Raw genomic sequence first — 25,300 nt, 5'->3', positions numbered from 1 at the left:
AGAAACGTACTCCTGGGATTTATACAGAAATTTCAATTTTCCGACTTTGAAGAGTCTTCTTGGTTAATTCTAAAGGTCGTCGGACGTCTCTCGTCGTCTCTCCGTCCTTTCTTCATGCACTCGTTCCTGATCGGATTCTGCGGGGAATTACATACTTTCAAACCTTCCGACTTTGAAGAGTCTTCTTGATTATTATCAAGGATCGTCGTACGTCTCAACGTTTTCGCCATTTTCGTTCCTGAGCGAACTCTCTGGGGATTTGTTACAAAGCTTCCACATTACAACCTGCAAGTGAGTGAAGAATATCTAACAGTTCCTGCAAAATAAACCGTCAGATAAAACCGTGCCCCAGGCGTGTCAAGATTTCAACACTTGGGTCACTCATCCTTCCAAATAAGATTTCCAGCTTTCAATCTTATAAGCATGCATTGGAAGGAAACCTGTATGTCTTAAAATGCAAGATTCTTTATCAAAAATAATCGGACGTTTTTGCAATCAAAGCGGTAATGAAAAACAAAAACAAAATTATTTGACTGAATATGCATTTTATTGATTGGAAAAGTGTGGGGCTCAAATTGAGCAATACAAAGGAAGCAATTCCTGAAAAGAGGTAATTGCGCACAAAAGGAAAAATCTATCCTAATGGCAATGTGAAACTCGTGATCTCATCGAGTTCCAACTCGGTTACACCCCATATGTCCTCAGACTCTCCATGTTTTCTGCCTTCTGAACAAGACGATTCCAACTGATTCCTACCGGGTATTATCCATGATGCTTTAACCAAAGCGCAAACGATCATGCTCGACGCAGTTGTTCGTTTCAATCCCTCTTTTGCCTGGACCGCCCTTTCGGGTTTTCAGTCCACCGGGATACCCATTTCTGCCCCTGTCGCCTTTTCAGGCTTTCGACTTGCCGGGTGTACAATTTTCCATTTATCCCTAATTTTTGCCCGAACCTCTTTTTCTGTTTTTGGTTCGCCGGGATGCCCATTTTTGCCTGGACTATTTTGTTCTTTTCGTCCAGCGGGTCTATGTATACGAAGTATTTTTTTAACTGCGTCCGCATTCACAGGGGATGGAAAATCTTCGCCATCCATGGTCGTTAGCAACAAGGCTCCGCCAGAGAAAACCTTCTTGACCACGAATGGACCTTCATAATTTGGTGTCCATTTGCCCCTTCGATCGTTTTGAGGAGGAAGGATCCTTTTCAACACCATATCACCTACGTGATATACCCGAGGTCGTACCTTCTTGTCAAAAGCACGCTTCATCCGCTGCTGATACAACTGCCCATGACAGATGGCTGCTAGCCTCTTTTCCTCAATCAGGCTCAACTCTTCGTACCGGGTCCTTACCCATTCAGCCTCTTGCAATTTCACGTCCATCAGGACTCTCAAAGAAGGAATCTGGACCTCAACAGGTAACACGGCTTCCATTCCATATACCAATGAGAAAGGAGTTGCCCCAGTAGATGTACGTACTGCGGTACGGTACCCAGGACACCAGCTCCGTACTCGGCTACCATCGTTGGTGCATTCCATCGTGCTCCGGGAAGCACTAACTCATTCACCTTATCCTCCCCATCAGACATCAGAACCCGTTCGGATTCGGGGTCAGGCCCCTCCTCCGGGATCGGTCACTCTCAATCTTTCGATTAGAGTACCTCGAGATGTCCTCATCAGGGAATTTCAAACTTCATCGGTTGATAACCCTCAATGGGTTGCTAGGCAATGTAATCAGACAATACACTCTTTGATTGCTTTCTGAGAACCCGTCCGGTCAATACTGGATTCTCAAACCCATACTTGATCGGATCCATCTCGGAAATCCATAAAGTGGTATGAACCAGCATATACTGTCTCAGTCGGCGAGCAGCCTATGCCAAAGTACATCAAGTTTTCCCGAACAGTGAATGTATTGTTTCACAGTCGGTAAACTTTTTGCTAAGGTAAATTGCATGCTCTTTTCGACAAGACTCGTCATGCTGACCCAATACACCTCGTAGACCCCTCGAAGACTGTCAAGTACAGATTTGACAAACACTCCTTCCACAGAAAGTATCAGAATCAGAGGTTCCTGCAACTTTTCTTTTATTTTTCAATGCCCCTTGGCAATCATTATTTCACCTGACAGTTTTTTTTTCAACATCTCGAATGTGGGTTCACACGTGGCTGTTAGATGAGATGTGAACCATGACAGATAGTTCATCCTTTCTAAGAAACCACGAACCTCTCTTTTCTTTTCCTCGGTCCAGGCGTTTTTTTTTTTTTTTTTTTTTTTTTTTTTTTTTTTTTTTTTTTGGCAGGATGAACCTCAATTCCTCCCTTACAATGAACCCCAACAGTTTACCGGCTCGCACTCTGATAGTGCACTTGTCTGAATTCAACCTCAGTTTGAATTATCTCCACCAGATGCCCCTCTTCTGTTTGGGACTTTGCTATCATGTCATAGCATACTGAATCACCTCATGAAACAAAGTCACCATGGCTCTCATACAAGTGGCACCGGCGTTCTGCTTCTCTAGAGGACAGTCTCCTTTCCACGATAGCTTGTGCGCAACGACACCAGTATCCGACCCTGGCATACCCTGACATGACCAGGTGAAGGCATCCACATGCTCTTTCAACAAGGCTACCATTCAGCTCTCAATTCGCCTCTGAAGCGACCCCAATTTTCACTTCCTTTCTGACCTTGGCGGTGCTTGGAATAACAATCTCACTCCGCTCCTCAGGCGGCTGAACCACCTCCTCCTCTTGTTTAAACGATCTGGCTAATTCCAGCAGATCACAATCTTCTTCGCCTTCTTCTTTGACATGAAAGATCGGTTTGTCGAAGTCATATGAGGTGTAACCAAATCGTTATCAACGAGATCCAGAGCATTATTTTTGAAGTTGGGACGAGACAAATCAAAACGGAAAAATGAAAATAAACATTGCCATTTTTATTTGTTTTTAAACTGCAAAAATAAATGAAAAACAGGGAACACCGCTTTTTGACTGAAAAACATCCATTTATTAATGATGCAGAAATGCAAATTTAAACATGAGGTGGCCCTTACAATTGACCATTACGTGTCGGGCAACACGTAAGGCTTTCATGCATATAAACTGAAAACAAGAAATTATTACTCTTCAGGATGAGTGACAGTGCTGATCTTTTTTAAGCCTTCCAGTTCCCTGCCACGCACAATTTTATCCAGGACTCAAGTTCACAGTCACTGTCAGTCTCTTCCCCCACCGTATAGGCGTGATCTGAATCTTCAGCAATTGCATTCACCATCGCCTGACCATGTGCCGGCATGGGATTGGCATTAACGTTGGGAGATGGAGCAAAGTTGATTGCTTTTGAATCCACCAGGTCTTGGACTACGTGCTTAAAAGCTTTGCAGTCCTCTACGCTGTGCCCGGGAGCACCCGAATGGAATTCACATTTGACATTTTCATCAAAATTGGCCGGCCTTTGATCAGGTCTCATAGGTGCCAAAGTCCTCAACTGTACCAGCCCCATATCTTTCAACTTTTTCAATAGGACAGAGTATGTCACAGGCGGCCTGTCAAAATGCCGATCACTCATCCTCCTCCTGACTGGATATCCTACCCTCTGAGACCTCTGCTGAAACGGCTGACGCTGTTTGTCAGCAGGAATAGTTACCGCAGCGGTGTGCTGGAAGTAACGATCCCTACTGGGTCCTCTCTGAGCATAGACCGCACTGGTATTACCCTCATTCTTGCGCTGACCGTTCCCGAATGGCTTCTTCGACCCTGATGACGAAGCATTACCTTGTATCTTCCCCATTCTCAGCCAACTTTCGATTCTCTCCCCAGCCACCACAATGTCTGCAAAGTTGGTTACCGGACAGCCCACCATTCTTTCGGCAAAAACCCCCTGCAGGGTACCCATGAAGAGATCAGACATCTCTCTGTCCACGAGAGGAGGTTGCACTCTGGCAGCCAACTCCCTCCACCTTTGGGCATATTCTTTAAACCCCTCACTATTTTTCTGAGACATACCCTGCAGCTGGGTACGACTCGGGGCCATATCAGCATTGAACTGATATTGTTTAAAGAATGCATCTCCCAGATCCTGCCAGCTCTTGATGTCAGCAGATTTCAACTTGGTGTACCACTCCAAGGATCCTCCAGACAGACTGTCCTGGAAGAAGTACATCCACAGTTTTTGATCTGTAGTGTATGCAGAGATCTTGCGAACAAACGCTTGCAGATGGGTTTCAGGACAAGAACTCCCATTGTACTTGTCAAATGCGGGCGCCTTGAATTTTTGTGGGATCACAATCCCCTCAACCAATCCCATATTCGACATGTTGATCATCCCCGGAGTAGCATGGCTCTCCAAGACCTTGATCTTCTCAGCCAGCAGCTGGATCTCCTTATTTTGAGGCTGAACATTGTACTGACCCAAAGGCTCGTTGTGCATCGAGAACTGATCAGCCTCTCTGTCTTCCTCCCTATCTTCATCGAAGCCATAGAATGGAGGCACAAAATTATCCTTCAGATTCTGCCCCAGACCGGGCCCAGGTTGACCACCAGCACTAAAACCAGCAGCATTGTTGTTCACCATACCCACGGTTGCTCTTTTTTCACCATCTCTGGATCCATCCAGCCCCTGATTGGAGACACCATCCAGATTAACAACACTGTTAACAGCTGAAGCCCGCTCGAGCTTTTCAACTTTGTCAGCCAAAGCTTTCTGATCAACTGCAAAACCCTGCATGATGTTGATCAGCTCAGTCATCTTGTCCTTCAGCTCGAGGAGATCAGTACTTGGGAGATCCATCAGTCTAGGAGTGTTGCGTCTGGTGAAGTATCTGTGAGGACGGGTTGAGTGCAAAGGGATGACTCTACGAGCGCGAGCAATGATTCCTGCAAAATAGCAAACAGGTTAATATGCATGAATGCAACGTCTATCCATATGAGGAAGCTTCTGTCCTTTGATTCTGATTTCATCGAGACAGACAACATTTTGACATCCATATTCTGAAATTCAAGATGTCTCTCAACCAGATTCTCAATCCATAATACTCCCCATATGGCTAGACGTAGGTTTGGTGCAGATGAATGCAAAATGAGAATGATGCAGATGTATGCAATGCACTGGGCCATCCTCCAAGTCATCTAATCATCTGTTGCACTGGATCACAGCCCTGATCTCTGAACCGATCACAACCATCTGAGGGAACATGTAACCACAAATCCAACTCAAGGGTTCCGAAATAAACGGAAGACAGATACATCATCATCATCACCAGACAAAACTCTGAGCAGATACCCACAACATCTAAATCGGCCCGGGGAATCCTGAAATAAACGGATCCCCACTGATAAGTAACTCGGCCCGGGGAATCCTGAAATAAACGGATCCCCGCTGATAAATCACGGACAGCACTCCGGCGTCTCAGAAATAAACGGCCATAAATCCGACTCATAAATAGGACTCTGATCAACTGAACCATTAGTCACCATCTGAACATGCATCTGAAAGAATCACCCTCCCCTCACAGGTAAATTCTAAACAGGTCATCCTAAGGCGGATAATAGTCTCGACAATCGGGCAGAGATACTCAATGGGTTTGCTCTTTCGGGTGTGCCATTGTAACTCCCTTAAGATCGCCTAAACCAAAGATCCGGGAAATGATCGGTCACCAGAGTCAATAGCCCAAAAGAGACAATCCAACCTAAGCGGAATAACTCCACCTGGCCAGACTCTCTCAAATGAACCTCGTCCGGCTGTGGTGACATGTCTCCGCATCATGTCGTACAACATGTGAAGAGACATAAGACCACGCTAATCCTAGGTGTGTACTCAGGCCTGGGTATTGGGCCTCACTCAGAACACCCACCCCAACACAGAGGAACCACCTGCACAGAGGACGGCAACAACATGATAGTATGATGCATGCAGACATTAATGCAAATATATACACTGGTCAGAATAATAAATGCAATAAATCAAACATCACAAGCAACCTAAACTATCCTAGAACGCTAGGAAGGACTCGCTCAGGGAAGATGGACCAGCACAGGTCAACATCTATCATTTCCCCAGCAGAGTCGCCAGCTGTCGCATCCTGCGAAAAATCAACCGGCGAGGCTAAAAACAAACACACACAGAGCCGCCACTGCGCGTTATTTATCCCAAGATAGGGAAAGGAAACGCTCAGAGAAACCTGGAAAGGAAATGGTCTCGCGACCAAAGAGAAAGGGTAAGGGAGTCGGTTACGCAAGGGGAAGGTATTAGCACCCCTCACGTCCGTCGTACTCGACGGGATCCACGTCCTAGAATAAAGAAAAGGTTGCTAAACATCACACACACACACGGGGAACGCAGGTGGGGTTAAGAGGAACGAGCTCGATAAGGTATCGCACCTTATGCCTACATATCTTGTCTGGAACAAGAATCAGAGCCACTGTAGTTCGGCCTACGCACGCCAAACAACATAAAACAACACAAACAAACGGCAAACATGGAGCCCGACAACCACTGGATGGAATTACGTCGGCATCCGAACCAAAACACACTCAAAGGGCAAACGTGGAGCCCGACAGCCAATCACTGGACTTACGTCGGCATCCGAACCCAAACACACAGTCAGATAACAAGTAAACACACGCAAAAAAGAAAAAGGTTGCCCGGAGTGGTCTCGCACGACCACCTGCCTACATACCTCGTCTGGAACAAGGATCAGGGCGATGTAGTTCCCCTGAAAGGGACTGAATTACTAGCCAGAAACCGGGGAAAGACACACTACTAGGGAGCTGGACTCGAGCCTAGTGTTGTCATGCATCGTTACCCTAAGTTCAGTTTTCTATCCTACTTGCATAAGCAAGCCTATCCTAACCAGGAAAGAAGCAAGCACATAAGCAAACAGCATAATTCAAGCATACATCAAATGAGAACAAGCATCTCAAACAGATATCCACACAGCACGCACTATAACCAAACAAGTGGCTCACACAATAGGTTTGACTGCCGAAGCGAGTCGTCTGTACGGGCTGGGTTTGCTCTTAACCTTGCCATTACGAGGCTAAGGTGAAGCAGATGAGAGGTGAAGTGAGGATCAGACCTCACAGCTCTTATCCCTAACCAGGGAGAGCTTCTGACAAATGAGCATGGGTCCAGAATGGGGGAACCCTTCTATACTCAGAGACTCTGACACAATATGCACTGCACGGATCTTGGGCTTGTGATCTCAATAGTACAACCATGTAATGGGAGCAAGGAGAATACTCAACTGAATAGTGGGGGATAGATTGCTTATCCCTAACTTCCACCAATTGCCTCTTTAGAGGACTTTCACCTGCTTAGGCACAAAATTAAACAATCACAATCATCGCCTCTTAAGGAGGACTTCAGACATTTATTTGCCCGGCCAAATAACAGACCGGGTCTCCAGACTACATGAAGTTAGGAAGTTATACCTCAAGCGGTTTACACAACCGAGCAGCAGCTACCAAGCAAGTTCTTAAAAGAACTAGAAGCGGCTAAAGGTACCTGTACAAAAGCTAACCAATTAGCAACTCAGACAAACAGTCAGAAAACAACAAGTGTTCAACCAATCAGACTATACAAACTAATGCACAACAAAGCAAGCTCAAAACTCAAGCCCAAGCTTCACAACCTACAAAAACAAAGTTATGTTAGTGTACAAACATCAAACAACATCAATTGCATTTAACTTGATTCATTCTCCATGTGCATTGTGCTATTCATCCTGAAAAATCAAGCAAACATTAGCAACTAGACCACTAGGCCAAGCCTAGGGTCCAAAGGCAAGAAAAATTCCTAAACAGCAAGGTATCTCTAACCAAACTCAAATTAATGTCAAACAAAAGCCAACACAATTAGTCTCATGTCCATATCATTCATCATGTTCATGTTATGCACAAAACAAGGCAAACTAGCTCAAATGAAGCATCAAACATGCAAACAGAACTATTGCATTCAAATCCACATCAAAACACTTCCAAAATTTCTCAAATAAATTACACCTAAACAGGACCTAATCCAGGTATGGCACACCAAATTTCAGCTTAATTGGACAAAGGAAACCATGTCAATAAAAATCAACAAAAACAGACACAATTACATGCTCCAAATCACAACATCAACCTATGCATTCACTTCAAAAATTCATAACTCAATGAAAACAGTAAAGAAATGAGTGAGACCAAAACAGGGATGTCACATCATGTGTCTATTACAAGCATATCAAATTTCATGATCATTCAATACCATATGAGCATTTCACATCAAATATTCAAACATGTGTCACATGAACTTGCACAATTGACCAACAGAGATGAAAAATAGCAATCAATTTGAAAATGAAATGTAAAATTCCACAAAAATTCACATAACCTCTTAACATGTTAATCAACCATCATGCAAAATTTCACATCATTCTAACAAGTATAGGTCCCTCAAAAAAATCCAGCAAATTGACATAATGAGGTGTGACACACATTGTCACACCTAAGTTCAAAAATTTGTATCTCAATGACCAGGAATCAAAAATTCATGATATTTACATGTAATTAAACATCAACCAGTCCACAATCATCACAAAAATTTTCAGACATTTATTTTATACTATGAGGATTTCACAATCAAAATGGTAGAATGTATCAAATTTACATACATGTGAAACATCCCTAGGTCAAACACAATTTCTACCAAGCACAACTTCAATCAATAGGTCAAATAAATCCTACAGTCAACAAGGAAGTCAAAGAAACAATTTCCACATTTTTCTGAATTTTCTATGATTTTCTATGAATTTTTTTAACATGTTATGAATTTCTTATGAATTAATTAAATTAATTGAAATTAGTAATGGCATTATTGTAAATAATGGAGGCGGGAGCGGGAAACACCATATTTGAAAATTCAAACAGGATTTCAGATCAAACATACTCTTCTTCATCGTTTCAACTCAGCAAAATTCCAGAAATTCAAGAAATCGATGAACAATGAACATCAACCAAAATGAACATGCGTATAACCGTTGGACTCGTCTAAGAACATAGAACACGAATATCAACTTAATTTTGCCTAAAAGTTCCTCTATCATCTGAATCGATGAGGTTAGGGTTTTGGATCGAAACTTAATTTCCAGATTTCTTCACCTACAGTCATCCATTTGCAAAACCGCAACTATCACGATGCTCCACAATCAATGAACTACAGGACGCACATAAACATTCAAAGAATCGCGACAATCGAATTTTGAGTACCTGGAATGGCAGTGATGCTCTAGCTGTTCCTTGCGCAAATTAGCTTCAAACAGATACAGTATATGTTGGTGGAAGGTGAGTAGAATGCTTGGATTCGATCAATGTTGCTCCTAATGCTCGAAGCTTCGATTCACCATGGATGATGCTTCTTTGAACAGTCGCGATCTACCACTCCTTGTGCTCCAATGACCAAAAACAGTTGATGATGAGGATGAAACAAGATCAAACCAAAAAGAAATTCGAAGTTTGATCAACAATTGATGAAGATTGATGAATTTGAAGGTTTTTGTGTTCTTGAGATTCTTGAGAGAATGTGATGAGTTTTGATCTGATTTTGGAAAGTGTGCATTCTGTTATGATTAGAATGAGATTAAGATTATATACCAATGCTTAATTATCACTTAATCATGTTAATTAACTAAGTTGAACATGTTAGTGAAAATGCTAATTTCCAAGTGAGGGCAAAAATGGAATTTCACAAGCCAGCTCATTGCCACCTCTTTGACAGCTCACACACTCTCTAAATGACATGTGTGAGCTGTTGCAACTTGTCCCACTCTCATTGGATGTGTAATTTTGAAATTCACCATGTGGTACCACTTTGTCCATTTTTGCACTTTCATTTTTCAAGCCAAATTCCAAACCATGAGGCCTAGCCATGAAATGATGATTCCAACAAGTTTCAAATACCATTTGTGAGGTGTAGCAAAAATCCCCACTCAAAAATTCCAATTATTTCACAAGTTGGACAATTTTGCCCCTGGTCCATTTTAACTGTCTAGTTGAAAATTGACTTTTTGCATTGACCACTTTTGGAAAAATCCAATTATGCACCATGAAAGTACATGTCAAATGGAGTTTGTGCATATAAAGAACTTGCAATTTGGACAAACCATGTGGAAATTATGGCCTCCTGATTATGAGTCATTTCTGAAATTCACTGAGCCATAACTTTCCAACCATACATGGGATTTTCAAGTTCTTGGACTTTTTGGAAAGGTAAGAACAAGATCTACAACTTTCATGTTGAACAAATTTTCATTTGAAGCTTCCTTGGACACGTGGTCTTGAGGTCAAAACCTTTCCATTTTTGGAAACTTCAATTACAAGCCACTTTCTATTTTTGGCAGTTTTTGTTCCGACTTGATTTTCTTTATTCTTAAGCTTTGAGATGTCAAATAACACTTGTTCCAACATGAATGAAGTGTATCCAACTCATTTTCACCTCCAAATCCATCAGATCATGTACAGTTGACCACAGTTGACTTTTCAACTAACAGATGAATTTGACAAGGCATTGATCAATCTGAACTCCAATCTTCAACTGAAATGGCTCAAGGGTGAAACCCTAGCCTCAATAAGCACAATATAATCCTATAATGAACCCCATAACCATCACAGACCCCATCTCCTGATTATGCCCTGATTGGCCCAATACAACTGATTAGGGTTGACCAGTGGTCAAAACCCTAATCTCAAGGAATCCTGCTTCAATCTCCTGATGACATCCAACCATGATGATGATGATGTATCATTGCAATCAAGATGAAGACCAACATCCATTGAGAATCACAAAACCCTAATTCACAGCCCAATCCTCAGATGGCCCATGATCAGTCAATAAACCCTAGGCTTGCACTTTGACTTTCCCATCTTCTGATCAAGACTTGGGAAGATAGCTTGCACAATGTAACCACATGATATGCAATATGCAATGCCTAATGACCTAAAAATGTAATGCAATATGTTAATGCTAGTCCCAAGAGAGGAGGGCAAATTTTGAGGTGTTACACATGACCACCGACGTGCAGTTCTTGAATTTACGATCAAGAAAGCGAACCAGGAGCTCTAGATACCTATTTGATAGTGCATAAGCACTTTAGAGAGAGAGAGAGAATTGTATAAATGAAAGGATTATAAAAATGAATTACACTAATGTGTTTATATACAAATAAATTATTTGTGCTTCAAGTAACTTAGATGTTAAGTAAGTAACTAACTAATGATTTGGGTTATATATCACATCATAGATCAACATCGGATGATGCTTCCACTTCTTCCAATTCATTAAATTTTGATAGGTATTATCGATTTTCAAATAACTCCAATCAATTACCTCCTTATTCCACCATTTTAATTTATCTTTGAGTAAGTGAATCATAATTAACTGGGCTCTACTAGAACTAGAACTAATTTCTTTAGAATGAAAAACTAGTAAAGATCTCATTCAAAGCTACACACATATAAATAAAATAACAGAAAATAAAGTTGTGATGTTTTTCTACCTGTGATAATTACAGTGAATGAGTTTTATTATTGGATGAACTAGATACTTGTTGTTTTGTGCTATAGATATGAAAATAATGTGTGACAAGGAATACAAAATTTAAGCTACAAAAGCAAGAACACCAACTAAAGGTGCAACAGAAGTAGTAGTTGGTTCTCCTAGTTGATAATTATTCCTATTATCAGTAAAACCATCATTTTGATCTGGACTCACAACAGCACCTTCCAGTACATTAGGATTTGGTGCATTATTATTTAACCATTTGTCAAGTCCATCTTTGCATCCAACTAGTGAATTATCTTTTTTAATAGACACAATTGATGCTCCTCTATGATGAATTTGTTGTGGATAATTTGAGCCATAACCCACCATGTAACTTATTTTCTGTGGATTAGAACCCAATATGTAGTCCACTTGAGCTTTAACAAGAGACGCGAGATCAGAAGGAGAAACAGCACCTCCACTACATTGGAGGGACGCTTCATTTGAAGACAAATATTGAGAGTAAGTGGAAATTGCAAATGTAGCAGAAGCAACATATTGATTATTAGCCCATGGTAGAAACCATAATAAACCTCCTGGTGTTTTCTGTACGTTTTGGTTTGATTTTTGTGCACATGAACATATGAATTGTTCTGCATTTGCTTTGTATTGAGCCCAAATTCCTGAAGACTCTACTTTTCCCTCTAGAACAAGCTGCATGCATATATGGTACAATATATTAGAATATTTTAAGTAGTAATATATATGAATATTGATGAATGATATTATATACCTTTGCAATAAGAACTTGTGCACCAACATACTTGTCATCCCAACTAAACATTGTTCTTGCACCACCATTGTCACCAGAATTTCCAATATAATCAAGGTATTGTTTCATGTTTGTGGCGCGGTGAAGCCATGCTGCTGCCCAAAGTAATTCATCCTGTTTATACAAAATAAATTCCAAATCTCAATGTGTGCCCTAGTTTCTTCTTTTTCAAAAATAATATTAATTGTATTATATTTTGTAATAAATAGAATTTGAAATGACTAAGTAGATGATAACCTTAAATCCACTGCTGGAATATATTTTTGCTGCTGGAGGGATGCTATTATGGTATATGCCTTGATGATTGTTTGCAAAATCAAACAGCTGAAATAAAAATAGTAATTAGAAATATTCACCAAACAAATATAGCCATATGAAAAAATTGCACATAAAGGACAAAATAAAACCCTACTTGTTGTGCATGAGTAAGCAATGTGGATGCATACTTTGAGTCCACAGATTGAAAAGCAATGGAAGCAGAAGCCAAAGCAGCAGCAGTTTCCGCAGCAAGATCAGAACCAGGATTTTGTTCATCAATCTTATAAGAAGTCCTTGGTGTGTCCATATCCTCTGGTCTTTCCCAACATTGATGATCTGAATCAGGATCACCATTTTCTCCATACAACACATTTGGTTGTGGATGCGCTTTTATCAAATAATCTGTTCCCCATTTTATAGCGTATAATGCGTTATCGAGCTCGTTCTTACCAGCAAGTTTGTCCTTAAACTCTATTGCACTCCATGATAACATTGTTATGGTATATGCCATTGGAAGTCCTAGTTTCAAGTTGTCTCCGGCATCATAGTATCCTCCCACCAAATCCATCTGCATATATACCGAACAATTATGATTAATTAACTGTATAAAATATCCATCACCCGAATACTCGGATGTTTATCTATTGATAGTTGTATAGAAACATCCGAGGGCATGTGAAATTTCAGCCACTGAACTATTAAACCAAAAAATATGTATATTTGTATTTATGGATGTGTCTTACCCCAACATCTTGACCATCTTTAAGAGCAGAATCTCCTCTCCAGTTCACTCTTTGGTTCTTAGGCAACACACCTGAACGTTGACCCTCAAAAAACAACAAACTTTTTGTAAGTGCTGTTCCATAATCATCAGAAGCAACATTTTCAATCATATAAGAACAACAAACAAGAATGAAAATGAAAACATTGCTCAGTGACATCAACACATTGTTTGGTGACATCTTTAGAGACAATATCAAAAACAAATGGTGACGACTATATTTTTAGTACAACAAACTATACTTTTATACTCAATTATTTCTTTATTAAAGAGTTATTCTACTTGAACTAAAAAAAAATTAATTGCATAGAATAATTGGAAATTTTTAATTTTTTAGCTTTAGTGAATAATTGTTGTATTAGGAATAGTTATTCAATGAAGTTATAATACAACAAAAATTGAGTTAAAAATAGGAAAAGTTTGGTTTTAATTTATTTTTCTAATTTTCGAAGAATTTCTTTCAGAAATTATATTTGGGGATATTTTAATCTTCTTCTTTTTTGGTGAAATAGCTAATAAGGAAAATTTTGGTTTAATTAGTTTTTCTAAAATTTGCAGGGATCGATCCTTTTTTTGAAAAATTATATATGGAGGGATCTTTTTTAAAATGAAAAAATTTATATTTTACTTAATTTTTTAAAGATTTGAAGAGATTTTTCTTGGGATATTATATTTTAAGGAATTCAAATTGTTTTTTTTTCGTGAAATACCTAACATAGTTTTGAGAGCTAAAGAGCTTGTTTTAGATTTTGAAAAAATCTGATTTTTTTTTTTAAAATAATTTAAATAATTTTATAGAATTCTAAAAACATGAACCAACTTCCATTATTGTAATATTATAAAATCATTTTTTCTAAATAAGTTTATTTAAAAGTGATTTTCTTTATATTTCTAAAACAATTAGTATAAGAAAATTTTCAAATATAGTATAAATTATTTTTAAGTCATTTTTATAAGTTAAAATAGTAATTTTAATATCTAATGACTTAAATAATGATCATTAAAAATTCTAACATAATAAAAATCATGTAATTTTACAAAGAGAACAATTTTAAAAATCAGACTATTCCGATATTCAATAACTTCAATAACTTTTTTTTGAAATTTAAATATTTAGAAAAAGTTATAGAAAAAGAATGAAATATATAAAACACTTTTTATGACAAACTTTTTAAACTGAATTTTTTTTTAAAGTTATTTTTAAACATAATTTCAAAAAAAATTATTTAATACTAAAAATACGATTTCAAAAATAAAAAAGTTCAATCATTAATAAAGTTATTAATAAAATAAGATCTATAGTTAGAGACGAAAATAGAAACACACCACTAAAAAACACATCTAACGTCGGTCACAAAATGCATTTAACCTCGGTTACAAAGGCGATGTAACAAATGCCGTAATGAAAAGCTACCACGTTATCCCTCGGTTATTAAAAAACTAAGGGGTAAAGTTATCTACACATGTGTTTGATCCCCAACATTTGTATTTTTTATTATTTTAAGAACTGGATGACACACCCAAGATTAAGTCTCGATGTTGTGTCAAACCGAGGTAATATAAAACCGAGGGGATAAGTTTTTTTTAGTAATATTGTATGGGTATGTATTACATAACCATATTACATAATATAGAACCATATTTTGCATATTTCTTAAACATAAACATAAATATTGCACATTTTGTCAAATTCTCAACCAGAAACATTGTACCACAGATATTTATTGTTAACACCAATGACAAATTCAAAATGGCACACACTTTATAATTTTACAATAAAACAAATGATTAACCAACAAAAGAAATAACCAAAATGGTCGTTAAGCACATATAATTTGAACAGCATTTGAAACCAATTAGGATAATCAACAACAACTTTAAATCTATAGTACAAGGAATAAGAAAGAGTAAAATGAATAATTATAAATTACTAAGCGATATAAAACATTTACTTACTAGTTTTCTTATATCCCCTCTTTATGATCATAATGAATAACATGCACAACATCTGAATCATTTCCTTGAGATGATTGACATACATGTGTTGCTAAACAAGGGGTCTCATAGTTAAAATCTTAATTTTCATCAATACTATCGGGAAAATGTTTTCCTTGAAGAAAAATTGATCATCTAGTGCTAGCAGGATCAGTGACATAAAAAATTTATTTTTCTTGAATTTCCATGATGAATGGTTAGTTCCTATAAGTTGTCTTTCAAAGATCAACCCGTGTGAATCCTAATTCATCAGTTTCTACACTAGTGTTACAGTCAATCCACTTGCACTTTAATAAAGGAACTTTAAAAGCAACATAGTCAATATCCAAAATCTCCTCAATGACCCCCAAAGTACGCTTTAGATGCTAGTACAAGATTATTATCTTTGGAGCTAAAAAAATACATGGATTCAGCCTCAACCATAACCACACTATTTTGCATGGTGTTGCGATCATCCTTTGATTTTGTATATAATGAATATTTAATAATTTTGTATGCATTACAAGTAATTACATTAAACTTAGGCATATGTGACAACAATTTAATTGTGTCTGATGGACTACACTCTTTAGAAAAGCTTTTATTAAACGAATTTATGAAAGTTTTATTATGCTTTGTCAACAACCATCTTTCATTCATCCAGGATAATTTTTATTTTATAAGACTTTTGTGAACGGTCAAGTAAGGTTGAACTTCACTAAGGTTATTCAATATATACAAATATGCTTTAAGAACTATTTTTCTGTCAAATGTCTTAACATTTAAACCTTGAATACATCTACCATCATAACATTCATCATGACGAGACTCAAGAATTCTTATAGAGCTCGCTTCTGACAAATAGTTTATAAAAAAATCAATATTTTCTTTTATGATGTACCTTTCTACGATCGAAGCATCTGGATGGTGATGATTCTTTGTATACCCTTTAAAAAATTTCATGTAACGCTCTACCAGATACATCCACCGTAAATAAACCGGACCAAAAATTCTAATCTCCCGTACTATATGAACAACTAAGTGATTCATAATGTCAAAGAATGATGGAGAGCAAAACATCTCTAATTGACACATGATAATTGCAGCTTCATGTTCCAAGTCGTCTAAATCTTCAGGATCAATAATTTTACTACATATAGTATTGAAGAATAAGCACAATTTGGTTATAATTACCCTTACATTTCTTGGTAAAATGCCTCGAATAGCCACTAGTAGAAGTTGTCATCAAGACATGACAATCATGATATTTTAAGCCAACTAACTTAAGATCATTCATTGACATAAGTTCCTTCATATTTGATGAGTACCATTGGGGAACTTTGATACCCTGCAAACATTTGCAAAAACTTTTTTTTTTCTTTTTTAGACAGAGTGTGACATGCTAGGGGCAAATAAATTCTATTTCCTATTTCTTTTGGGGATACCTCTTGTCGTATACCCATCACAACCATATCTTTGCGATACTTCTTAATATGTTTTGTCTTGCCTTCAATGTTTATAAGTGCTCCAATCAAACTATCACATACGTTTTTCTCCACATGTATCACATAAAGACAATATCTTACATCAAGACTAGAGCAGTATGGAAGATCAAAGAATCCCGACCACTTTTTCCAAATATTTTTCTCCATGGGCTTTTTTTTTCTTTCCAAATAAAACATTAATGTGTTATTGTATTTTATAAACTTTCCTCCCGGTTAAGGCCTTTGGAGCGATATCAAACTCATGCTCTCCATTAAAAGCCTTATGCAATCTATGATATGGATGATTAGGTCTTAGAAATTTTCGATGCCCAAGATAAACTGTCTTTTTTTCCTTTTTGAAATTGATGGTGACATGTATCAACTTCACATATAGAACACACTTTATGTCCCTTGACATTGTACCCAAATAAATTATTTTATGCATGAAAGTCATTAATTGTGCAAAACAACACGGCGCATAACTTAAAGTTATCACCTCTATACAAATCATCAAGATCAACACCTTTCTCCCACAAAAGCCTTAAATCTTAAATCAATGACGTTAAATAAATATCTATGTGGTTCCCTGGTTGTCTTGGGCCCAAAGTCATCATTGATAGTGTCATATACTTGCGCTTCATGCACAACCATGAAGATAGGTTGTAAATTGTAAGAAGAACAGGCCATGACGTCTGGTTATTACTCAAATTACCAAAAGGATTTATTTATTTGGTAGCAATTCCAAGCCTAAGGTTCCTCGGCTCAAGGGAAAAATATGGAAACAAGGAATCAATTTTCTTCCATTGCAATGAATCAGCTACATGGAAAAAATTTCCATCACAAACTCTTTCATCTGCATGGCATCTAGTATTCTTTGTGTCATTAACATTATCAAACAATCTCTTGAACCATGGAGTTATCGGTAGGTACCACATCACCTTGGAAGGAACACCTTGCTAGTTACACTTGTGAGTGCAATTCTTTCTTAGGTAGGTTTTGTATGATGTCAAAACTAGGTAGGTTAGATCTTTGTATATTTAGACCTTTCAGTCTTTGTCTAAAATGTCATCATCATCATAGAACATGTAGGACTAGATTACATAAGCCATCACATGCCAAAATATGAAATTTTCACAAAAATTCATGCATTGGTACACCCTCAGTATAGGTCGATACATACTGAGCGGATTTTCAAAGAAATTGGATCTTCCTTAAATGGGTTGATAGAAAGGAGTAATTGGTCAATACATCCTGCGAATGGGTTGATTCATTCTTGGATGGGTCGACCCAATTTTCACTTCCTTTAACGTATCGATACATTGAAGGACTGGGTCGATACATTAAGAGAATGGGTCGACTCTCCCGTGTTTGGAATTGACTCATTCTAATTTTGTTTAACTAATTAGCGATTGCCTTTGATGTATCGAATCTATTTGGTCTCATATTGATTCATTTAGCTTATGTATTGACTCATTCAAGTTTAGAGTCAATACATTCTGAACTAACTATCAAAATTGCATTTTGGTTAAAAACCTATTTTTACTCATTTAGTTTCTACACATACACTTACATATAAATATGCGTTCGTGCATCATTTCTAAGTGATTGAAACCAGGGAAATACAAAGAATTCTCATCATCTTCAACCTTTTTTGACGCATTCATCAACTATACATAATCATTTTTTATTTTTTGTTGGCAAGACAAGTTTGATACGGTCTAATTTAGGTTTGTGTAATCAAATTGGGTTGAGTTTTTCTTTGGGGGATTCAAGGATAAAACCATTAGGGTTTTTACTCCGAGATCATGCGTTAATTTGGATGTTTTTCCACAAGTCTTGTCAACTTGGATTCAGTCGAGCGAAGGCTTTGAAGAACGCGGGTTCTTGCAAAAGAGTAGCGGTAAAGGGAGAGTCAATTAAGAGTCTTGGGGCAAGATTTCGCAATTTGGATTCAGCCGAGTGAAAGCTTTGAAGAATGAAAGATTTGGTCAAAGGAGTAGCGATAACCGAAGGATCATATTGGAGATCTTGTGTTACTTGATCTTGCTAATATCAGGGTAGAGAAGGAGCTAGGATCAATATCAAACATAAGGTTTGGGGTTTGAATTTTTATACTTCTCTTGTAAACTGATATTGCAAAGGTTAATTACAATATCTCAATTCGATTTCAAATTGAGGGCAGACATACCCATAATGAGGACAATTGGGGAACTGCCTAAATAAATCTTGGTGCTCTCTCTCTCTCTCTCTCAAATTTCTTTTTAGATTTTGAACATACTTAGTGGGTAATTTGAATTGTTCAAAATTCTGGTTGCGTTGAAGTGTTTAAAAATGTTTGTGTAAAACCATTGCAATTGATTTGTTGTAACTTCAACACAAAGAGAATCAAACTTGGCGTATTTCATACCAAGTGTTTGATAAAATTTCTACATATAAGACCCCAATTTTGACCCTAAGATCCCTCATGCAATTCCATCATAAGCATTAGCATTGGGATCATAACTTGGCATCCTCCTCACCCCTCTTTCATTGGGTTTGTTTTGGCAGAGATCACCAAGCGCTTTGTGATTATATCATACTTGTATTTTATCATTTCACTACCTGCTCAAGTAGAACAAGACCAGCGTAGGTCAGGCAGGATACTTCACCTACCTGAGAGATATGAATATCTCATAACTGATCAAGGTGATGTATTACTCATGGATCAAGATGAGCCTGTAACCTACCAAGAGGCCATAACTGGTCACGAGTCTGAGAAGTGGCTAGAAGCCATGAAATCTGAAATGGATTTCATGTACACAAAGTAGGTTTGGACCTTGGTAGAGCCTCCTGTAGAAGTTAACCCTATAGGATGCAAGTGGGTCTTCAAAAAGAAGACTGACATGGATGGTAAAGTACATACCTATAAGGCAAGACTGGTTGCAAAAGGATATAAAAAAATTCATGGGGTTGACTATGATGAAACCTTTTCACCAGTTGCAACGCTTAAGTCTATTTGGATTTTACTTGTTATCGCTGCATATCATGATTATGAAATATGGCAGATGGATGCCAAAACTGCTTTCCTTAATGGGAATCTTCTTGAGGATGTGTACATGATACAACCTGAAGGATTTGACATACCTGAAGAAGCCCAAGAGATATGTAAGTTACAAAGATCAATCTATGGATTGAAGCAAGCTTCCAGAAGCTGGAATCTTCGTTTTGATGAAACAGTAAAACAATATGGATTCATCAAGAACTAAGATGAGCCTTGTGTCTACAAGAAGGTCAGTGGGAGCATGATCGTTTTCCTGGTATTATATGTAGATGATATATTACTCATTGGAAACGATATCCCTACCCTGCAACAAGTAAAGTCTTGGTTGGGGAAATGCTTTTCTCTGAAGGACCAAGGTGAAGCAGCCTATATATTAGGAATCCAAATCAATAGAGATAGATCACAAAAACTGTTTGGCCTAAGTCAGAGTACATATATAGACAAAGTGCTGAGACGCTTTAATATGCATGATTCAGAGAAAGGATTCATACCTATGCAACATGATATGTGTCTATCAAAAACACAATCCCCTTCAACTAAGGAAGAAAGGGTTCGCATGAATAAGATTCCATATGCATCTACATAGGATCTATCATGTATGTCATGTTATGTACTCGACCAGATGTCTCGTATGCTTTAAGTGCAACGAGTAGGTACCAATCTGATCCTGGTGATGCTCATTGGGTAGCTGTCAAGAATATCCTTAAGTATTTGAGAAGGACTAAGGAATCATTCTTGATATATGGAGGTCAGGAAGAGCTGGCTGTAATTGGACCCACTGACAAAGCCACTTGTGCAGCAGAAGCATGATGGCCATACTAGATCTATGGGCATTAGGGGTATACCTGATTGGCTCTAGTGCTAGTGGGAGATTGTTGGTGTAAGCCCAAGAGGCCAATACTTTTGATACTTGTATCAAAATATTTATTAATTATAAAAAGCTTTTTCTTTATTATGTTTGTTTAATAAAGTCCCTAGGATAGCTAGTCCGTTTAATGTATCAAGTATGACTTAATCATGAGATCACATTAAACATAAAGACACTATTCTTAAAGTATATGTAGTCGATCTTTATTGTGAAGTGGGATAACATTAAAGCATAAGACAATTATGTATATAGATTGATGATCACATCTCATGGATCAGGGATAATGAGTTATCAAGTCTTAAACATAGGTATGGATATTAAGAGTAATATTTATACTGGATTGACCCGCTATGAGAATACTATATAGAATGTTATGCAAAGTTTCATAAGTTATTCTCATGGTGATAATGGTGTATACCACCCTTCGACCTAAAACCACTATGGGCCCTAGATGTAGAGTCGAGTGCCTTGTTGCTGATCAAACATTGTCCGTAACTGGATGACCATAAAGACAGTTGATGGGTATTCCACGAAGCATGCTAAGGGACATGAGTGACCTAGATGGAATTTTCCCAACCTGCGTAATAGGATAAATGTCTATAGGCCCAATATTGAACTGGACAAGGATGACACGGTCTATGCCTTGTGTTCAATATAGACATAAGGGCAAAAGGGTAATTATACACATAAGTATTATCACAAAAGGATTTGTCAGATCACATGACATTTTCGTGTCTTGGGTAGCAGTGATGTGTTGCTAGATACCGCTAACTATTTATTATGTTAAATGCGTGATTTAATATAATTGCCAATGCCCCGAAAACCTACAGGGTATCACATAAAAGGACGGATTGATGAGAGATATAGTAACTAAGGAACACCGTAAGGTACGGTGCACTTAAGTGAATTGTAAAACATCGTAAGGTACATTGTACTCAAGTAGAATACGAAATATGGTAATATACCACGCACATAAGTGATTTTGGCATATTATAAGATATGGGCCAGATACACTTAAGTGGGCTTTTTAGCTTGCAGCTCACACAAGTGGTTCTATAAATATAACCCTTGTGCAGATGCATTTCGTGCAGTTTAATTTCTTTTCTCTTTCTCTTTCTCACTCAAAGCTTTCATTCGTAGTAGCTAGCACTGAGATTGAAGGAATCCGTTCGTGTGGACTGAGTAGAGGCGTTGTCATCGTTCAATGTTCGTGATCGCTCCGTAGATCTGCATCAAAGGTTTCAATCGTCACAAGAGGTAACGATTCTATCACTGATCATGCCCATTCGTAAGGATCACTAAAGGAGAAAATTTTAAATTCTGCTGTGTTTTGGATCGCTATTCTCCTTCAGTGGTATCAGAGCCACTTACGAAACCATGCATCTGATAGCTATTTATTTTCTGTATTAATATGATTAAAAGACAGAATGAATCAAAGAATAAATGAGTAATTAAATTTGGCATCATGTGTGTATGATTTGGATGATTGATGTTGACTATGCTTCAGAACCGAAATTAGTATGGTGAAGCAGCGATACATCGATCGTCCATAGGTTACGCAATTGAGATCGATCAAGTTATATATATGATATAAGTAATCCTAATTCAAAATACGGTATATATGATATACTGTTTCTGTTTCGTTCATTCAAACATTTAATGGTTGTTTTCCTTTGAGCGGTCAATGGTCATTTGCTTCGGAATCCGACATTAGTATAGTGAAGCAATGACCTGTTGATCGATCATACTGAATCAACAATCAAGGTGTGTTTGACGGTCTGAAATTGGTGCATTAGGGTAAGCGACGGCACAAGGGTTGTGCTGTCAAAGAGTTGTGAATTGAGGGCTTGTTGGATCACGTCTGTTGACTTTTTTAAAGCGCTGATTTTGGCCGCGTGATGTTTGTCATGGGCCTGTGACGGTCGTAACAAGCTGGACGTGACGATCGTAACATGCTTTGTGACAGTCGTCACATTCACAGAGTCAGAATTCTCTGCGTTTCTGTTTTGTGACCGGGCAGCGGACCCCGGCTAACTCTGCATGGTGTGATCGGTCGCCGAAATTTAATTTGGTTTTAATTAATTAAAAGAATTAAAATTAATAATAATTTGTTTATTATTATTGTCTTGTGGTGATCGGTTATGGCCTTAGTTTTCCTTCATTTTGTTTTGGGATTTTAAAATACGACCTGCGTGTCGTGCCTCTCTTTTTCTCTTAATGTAACTTCTTTTCTCATCTCACTCCCTCGTATGCAAAACGAGTTTCTTTTATGTAATGTAATGTTATGAAGAAAGAGAAGAATTTAATATCAAAGGAGGACAAACTTGAAGATCTTGCTTGGAGAAGCTTAGATCGTTATTAGGTTAGCTTAGGTTCTCTCATTGGCTTGGGAGAACAATTGTGCTAGGGGCCATAACTGTTTCATTATGTATGTTGATGCATGTGAATGTATGTTATGTGAGAGACGATTTATATGATAAATAAGCTGGTGAGATCAAAAAAATTGCAAATTCCTTCAAATTAAATATTAAGTTTACGCTTTCCAAGCTTTAACACTCATCAAGACTAGTACCGGATAATGTAGGTTTCGCCTACGCGAGGTGCATGTTCTATATTAGTAAGGTGTGATGGGATAATTGTAATATCCAATTTCTAAAACAATGAGTCAAACTTAACTAAACAAATTATAATAAGATTATATGTGCTTAGAAGCAAGAGTTGGAAATGATCCATGTGATAGATTGGAATAAGGAGTTATTCACCCAACTAAAATATTTGAGAGTTGTATTAGGTACAATTGGAAGGAGTTCCTACCTAAATAAACCTAGTTTTGTGTAATCCGCCTACGGGGACTTAAAACAAAGTGAAATGTGGATCTTGACCCACTAGAAAATCTTCCAACGGGATTTTCCGAATCAAATGATGAAGGTCATTTGTTTTGAGTAAAATAGTGGGAGCATATTTAATTAAAGGCCTAATTAAATATGTTATTGATACTTATATTTTCATTAATTTCATGTAGATTACCATGACAACAAACACCTCTAACAACATTTTGCGATCAATCCTTGACAAGGAAAAATTGTCTGAGACAAATTTTCTGGATTGGCACCGAAATCTGAGTATTGTCCTCAAACATGATAGAAAGTTGTATGTCTTGGAGAAACCTGTTCTTGAAGAGGAACCTCCTAGTTCTGCACCTAAGGGAGAAAGAGATGCTTATAAGAAGCATGTCAATGATGCCAATGAAACTGTTTGTCTCGTGCTAGCTACCATGAACTCAAAGTTGCAAAAGCAACATGAGAACATGGCAGCGTTCGATATGATCGAACACCTGAAGATGCTCTATCAAGAGCAAGAAAGACATGAAAGGTTTGAAGTTTCAAAAGCCCTTTTTCAAGGCAAGTTAGTTGAGGGAGCCCCTGTAGGTCCCCATGTGCTCAAGATGATTGGGTATGTGGAAAACCTTGAAAGGTTGGGTTTTCCCCTCGGAAAGGAACTTGTGACTGATTTGATCTTGTAATCGTTTCCAGATAGATTCAGTCAATTTATCCTAAATTTCAATATGAATGATATGGACAAATCTCTTCCTTAACTGCTAGCCATGTTAAGAACTGCTGAGCAGAATCTGAAGTCAAAAGGGAATTGCGTTCTGATAATCGGAAATGGAAAGAGATAGAACAAAAGACCCACCAAGCAGGGTGATAAAGGGAAAGGCAAGGAAGTTGCCAAACCCAGACCCACTATTGCTGCTTTGAAGCCTAGTGGAGGCATAGCAAAGGCAGGCACCTGCTTCCATTGCGGTAAGACCGGACATTGGAAGAGAAACTGCCCAAAGTACCTAGAAGATATGAGAGTAGAGACTTCAACTTCAGGTATTTTTGTTATTGAAATTAATTTATCTACTTCTGCATCATGGGTATTAGATACTGGATGCGGTTCTAACATTTGTACAAATGTGCAGGGGCTAAAAAGGAGTAGAGATTTGGCAAAAGGTGAAGTTGACCTACGAGTTGGCAATGGAGCAAAGGTTGTTGCTTTAGCCATAGGAACTTATGTATTAACTTTACATAGTGGTTTAATAATTCAGTTAGAGAACTGTTATTATGTACCTGCAATTAGCAGGAATATTATTTCTGTTTCTTGTTTGGACAAGTTTGGTTTTTCATTTATAATAAAGAACAATTGTTGCTCAATTTATTTGAATGATATATTCTATGCTACTGCACAAATGAACAATGGACTATATGTCCTTGATCTTGAAATGCCTATTTATTACATTAATACTAAAAGAATGAAACCTAATGTGTTAAATCCAACTTACCTTTGGCATTGTCGATTAGGCCACATAAATGAGAAACGCATTTCCAAACTCCATAAAGATGGACTCTTGGACTCTTTTGATTATGAATCATATGAGACATGCAGATCTTGTTTAATTGCAAAGATGACAAAGTCTCCATTCACAAGAAAAGGTTAAAGAGCTAATGATCTTTTGGCCCTCATACATACTGATGTATGTGGACCACTGAACATACCAGTCA

At 37.8% G+C, this 25,300-nt stretch overlaps 1 protein-coding gene across 1 annotated transcript; it reads right to left on the bottom strand.

The window, feature by feature from the left end:
* Positions 1-11,573: 11,573 nt before the first annotated feature.
* On the bottom strand, positions 11,574-13,578 carry LOC127093057 (endoglucanase 13). Its single transcript, XM_051031956.1, has 5 exons — positions 13,353-13,578; positions 12,764-13,177; positions 12,589-12,675; positions 12,313-12,465; positions 11,574-12,233 (listed from the first exon to the last, which is right to left on the bottom strand). The coding sequence occupies exons 1-5, from the start codon at positions 13,569-13,571 to the stop codon at positions 11,637-11,639; spliced, it is 1,470 nt and encodes a 489-aa protein (XP_050887913.1). The 5' UTR covers positions 13,572-13,578; the 3' UTR covers positions 11,574-11,636.
* Between the last annotated feature and the right edge of the window lie 11,722 nt (positions 13,579-25,300).

This window comes from Lathyrus oleraceus, chromosome 6, assembly GCF_024323335.1.
Source record: "Lathyrus oleraceus cultivar Zhongwan6 chromosome 6, CAAS_Psat_ZW6_1.0, whole genome shotgun sequence".
Classification (NCBI taxonomy): domain Eukaryota; kingdom Viridiplantae; phylum Streptophyta; class Magnoliopsida; order Fabales; family Fabaceae; genus Lathyrus; species Lathyrus oleraceus.
Note: the sequence above shows the minus strand (reverse complement) of the source record. Positions and strands in the feature narration are given on the sequence as shown.

Coding starts and splice junctions, on each gene's coding strand:
- LOC127093057 (XM_051031956.1), bottom strand. CDS start 13,571: ATGTCACCAAACAATGTGTTGATGTCACTGAGCAATGTTTTCATTTTC. Junction 12,676..12,763: donor TGCTTACTCATGCACAACAA/GTAGGGTTTTAT, acceptor TTTTTATTTCAG/CTGTTTGATTTTGCAAACAA. Junction 12,466..12,588: donor ATTCCAGCAGTGGATTTAAG/GTTATCATCTAC, acceptor TTGTATAAACAG/GATGAATTACTTTGGGCAGC.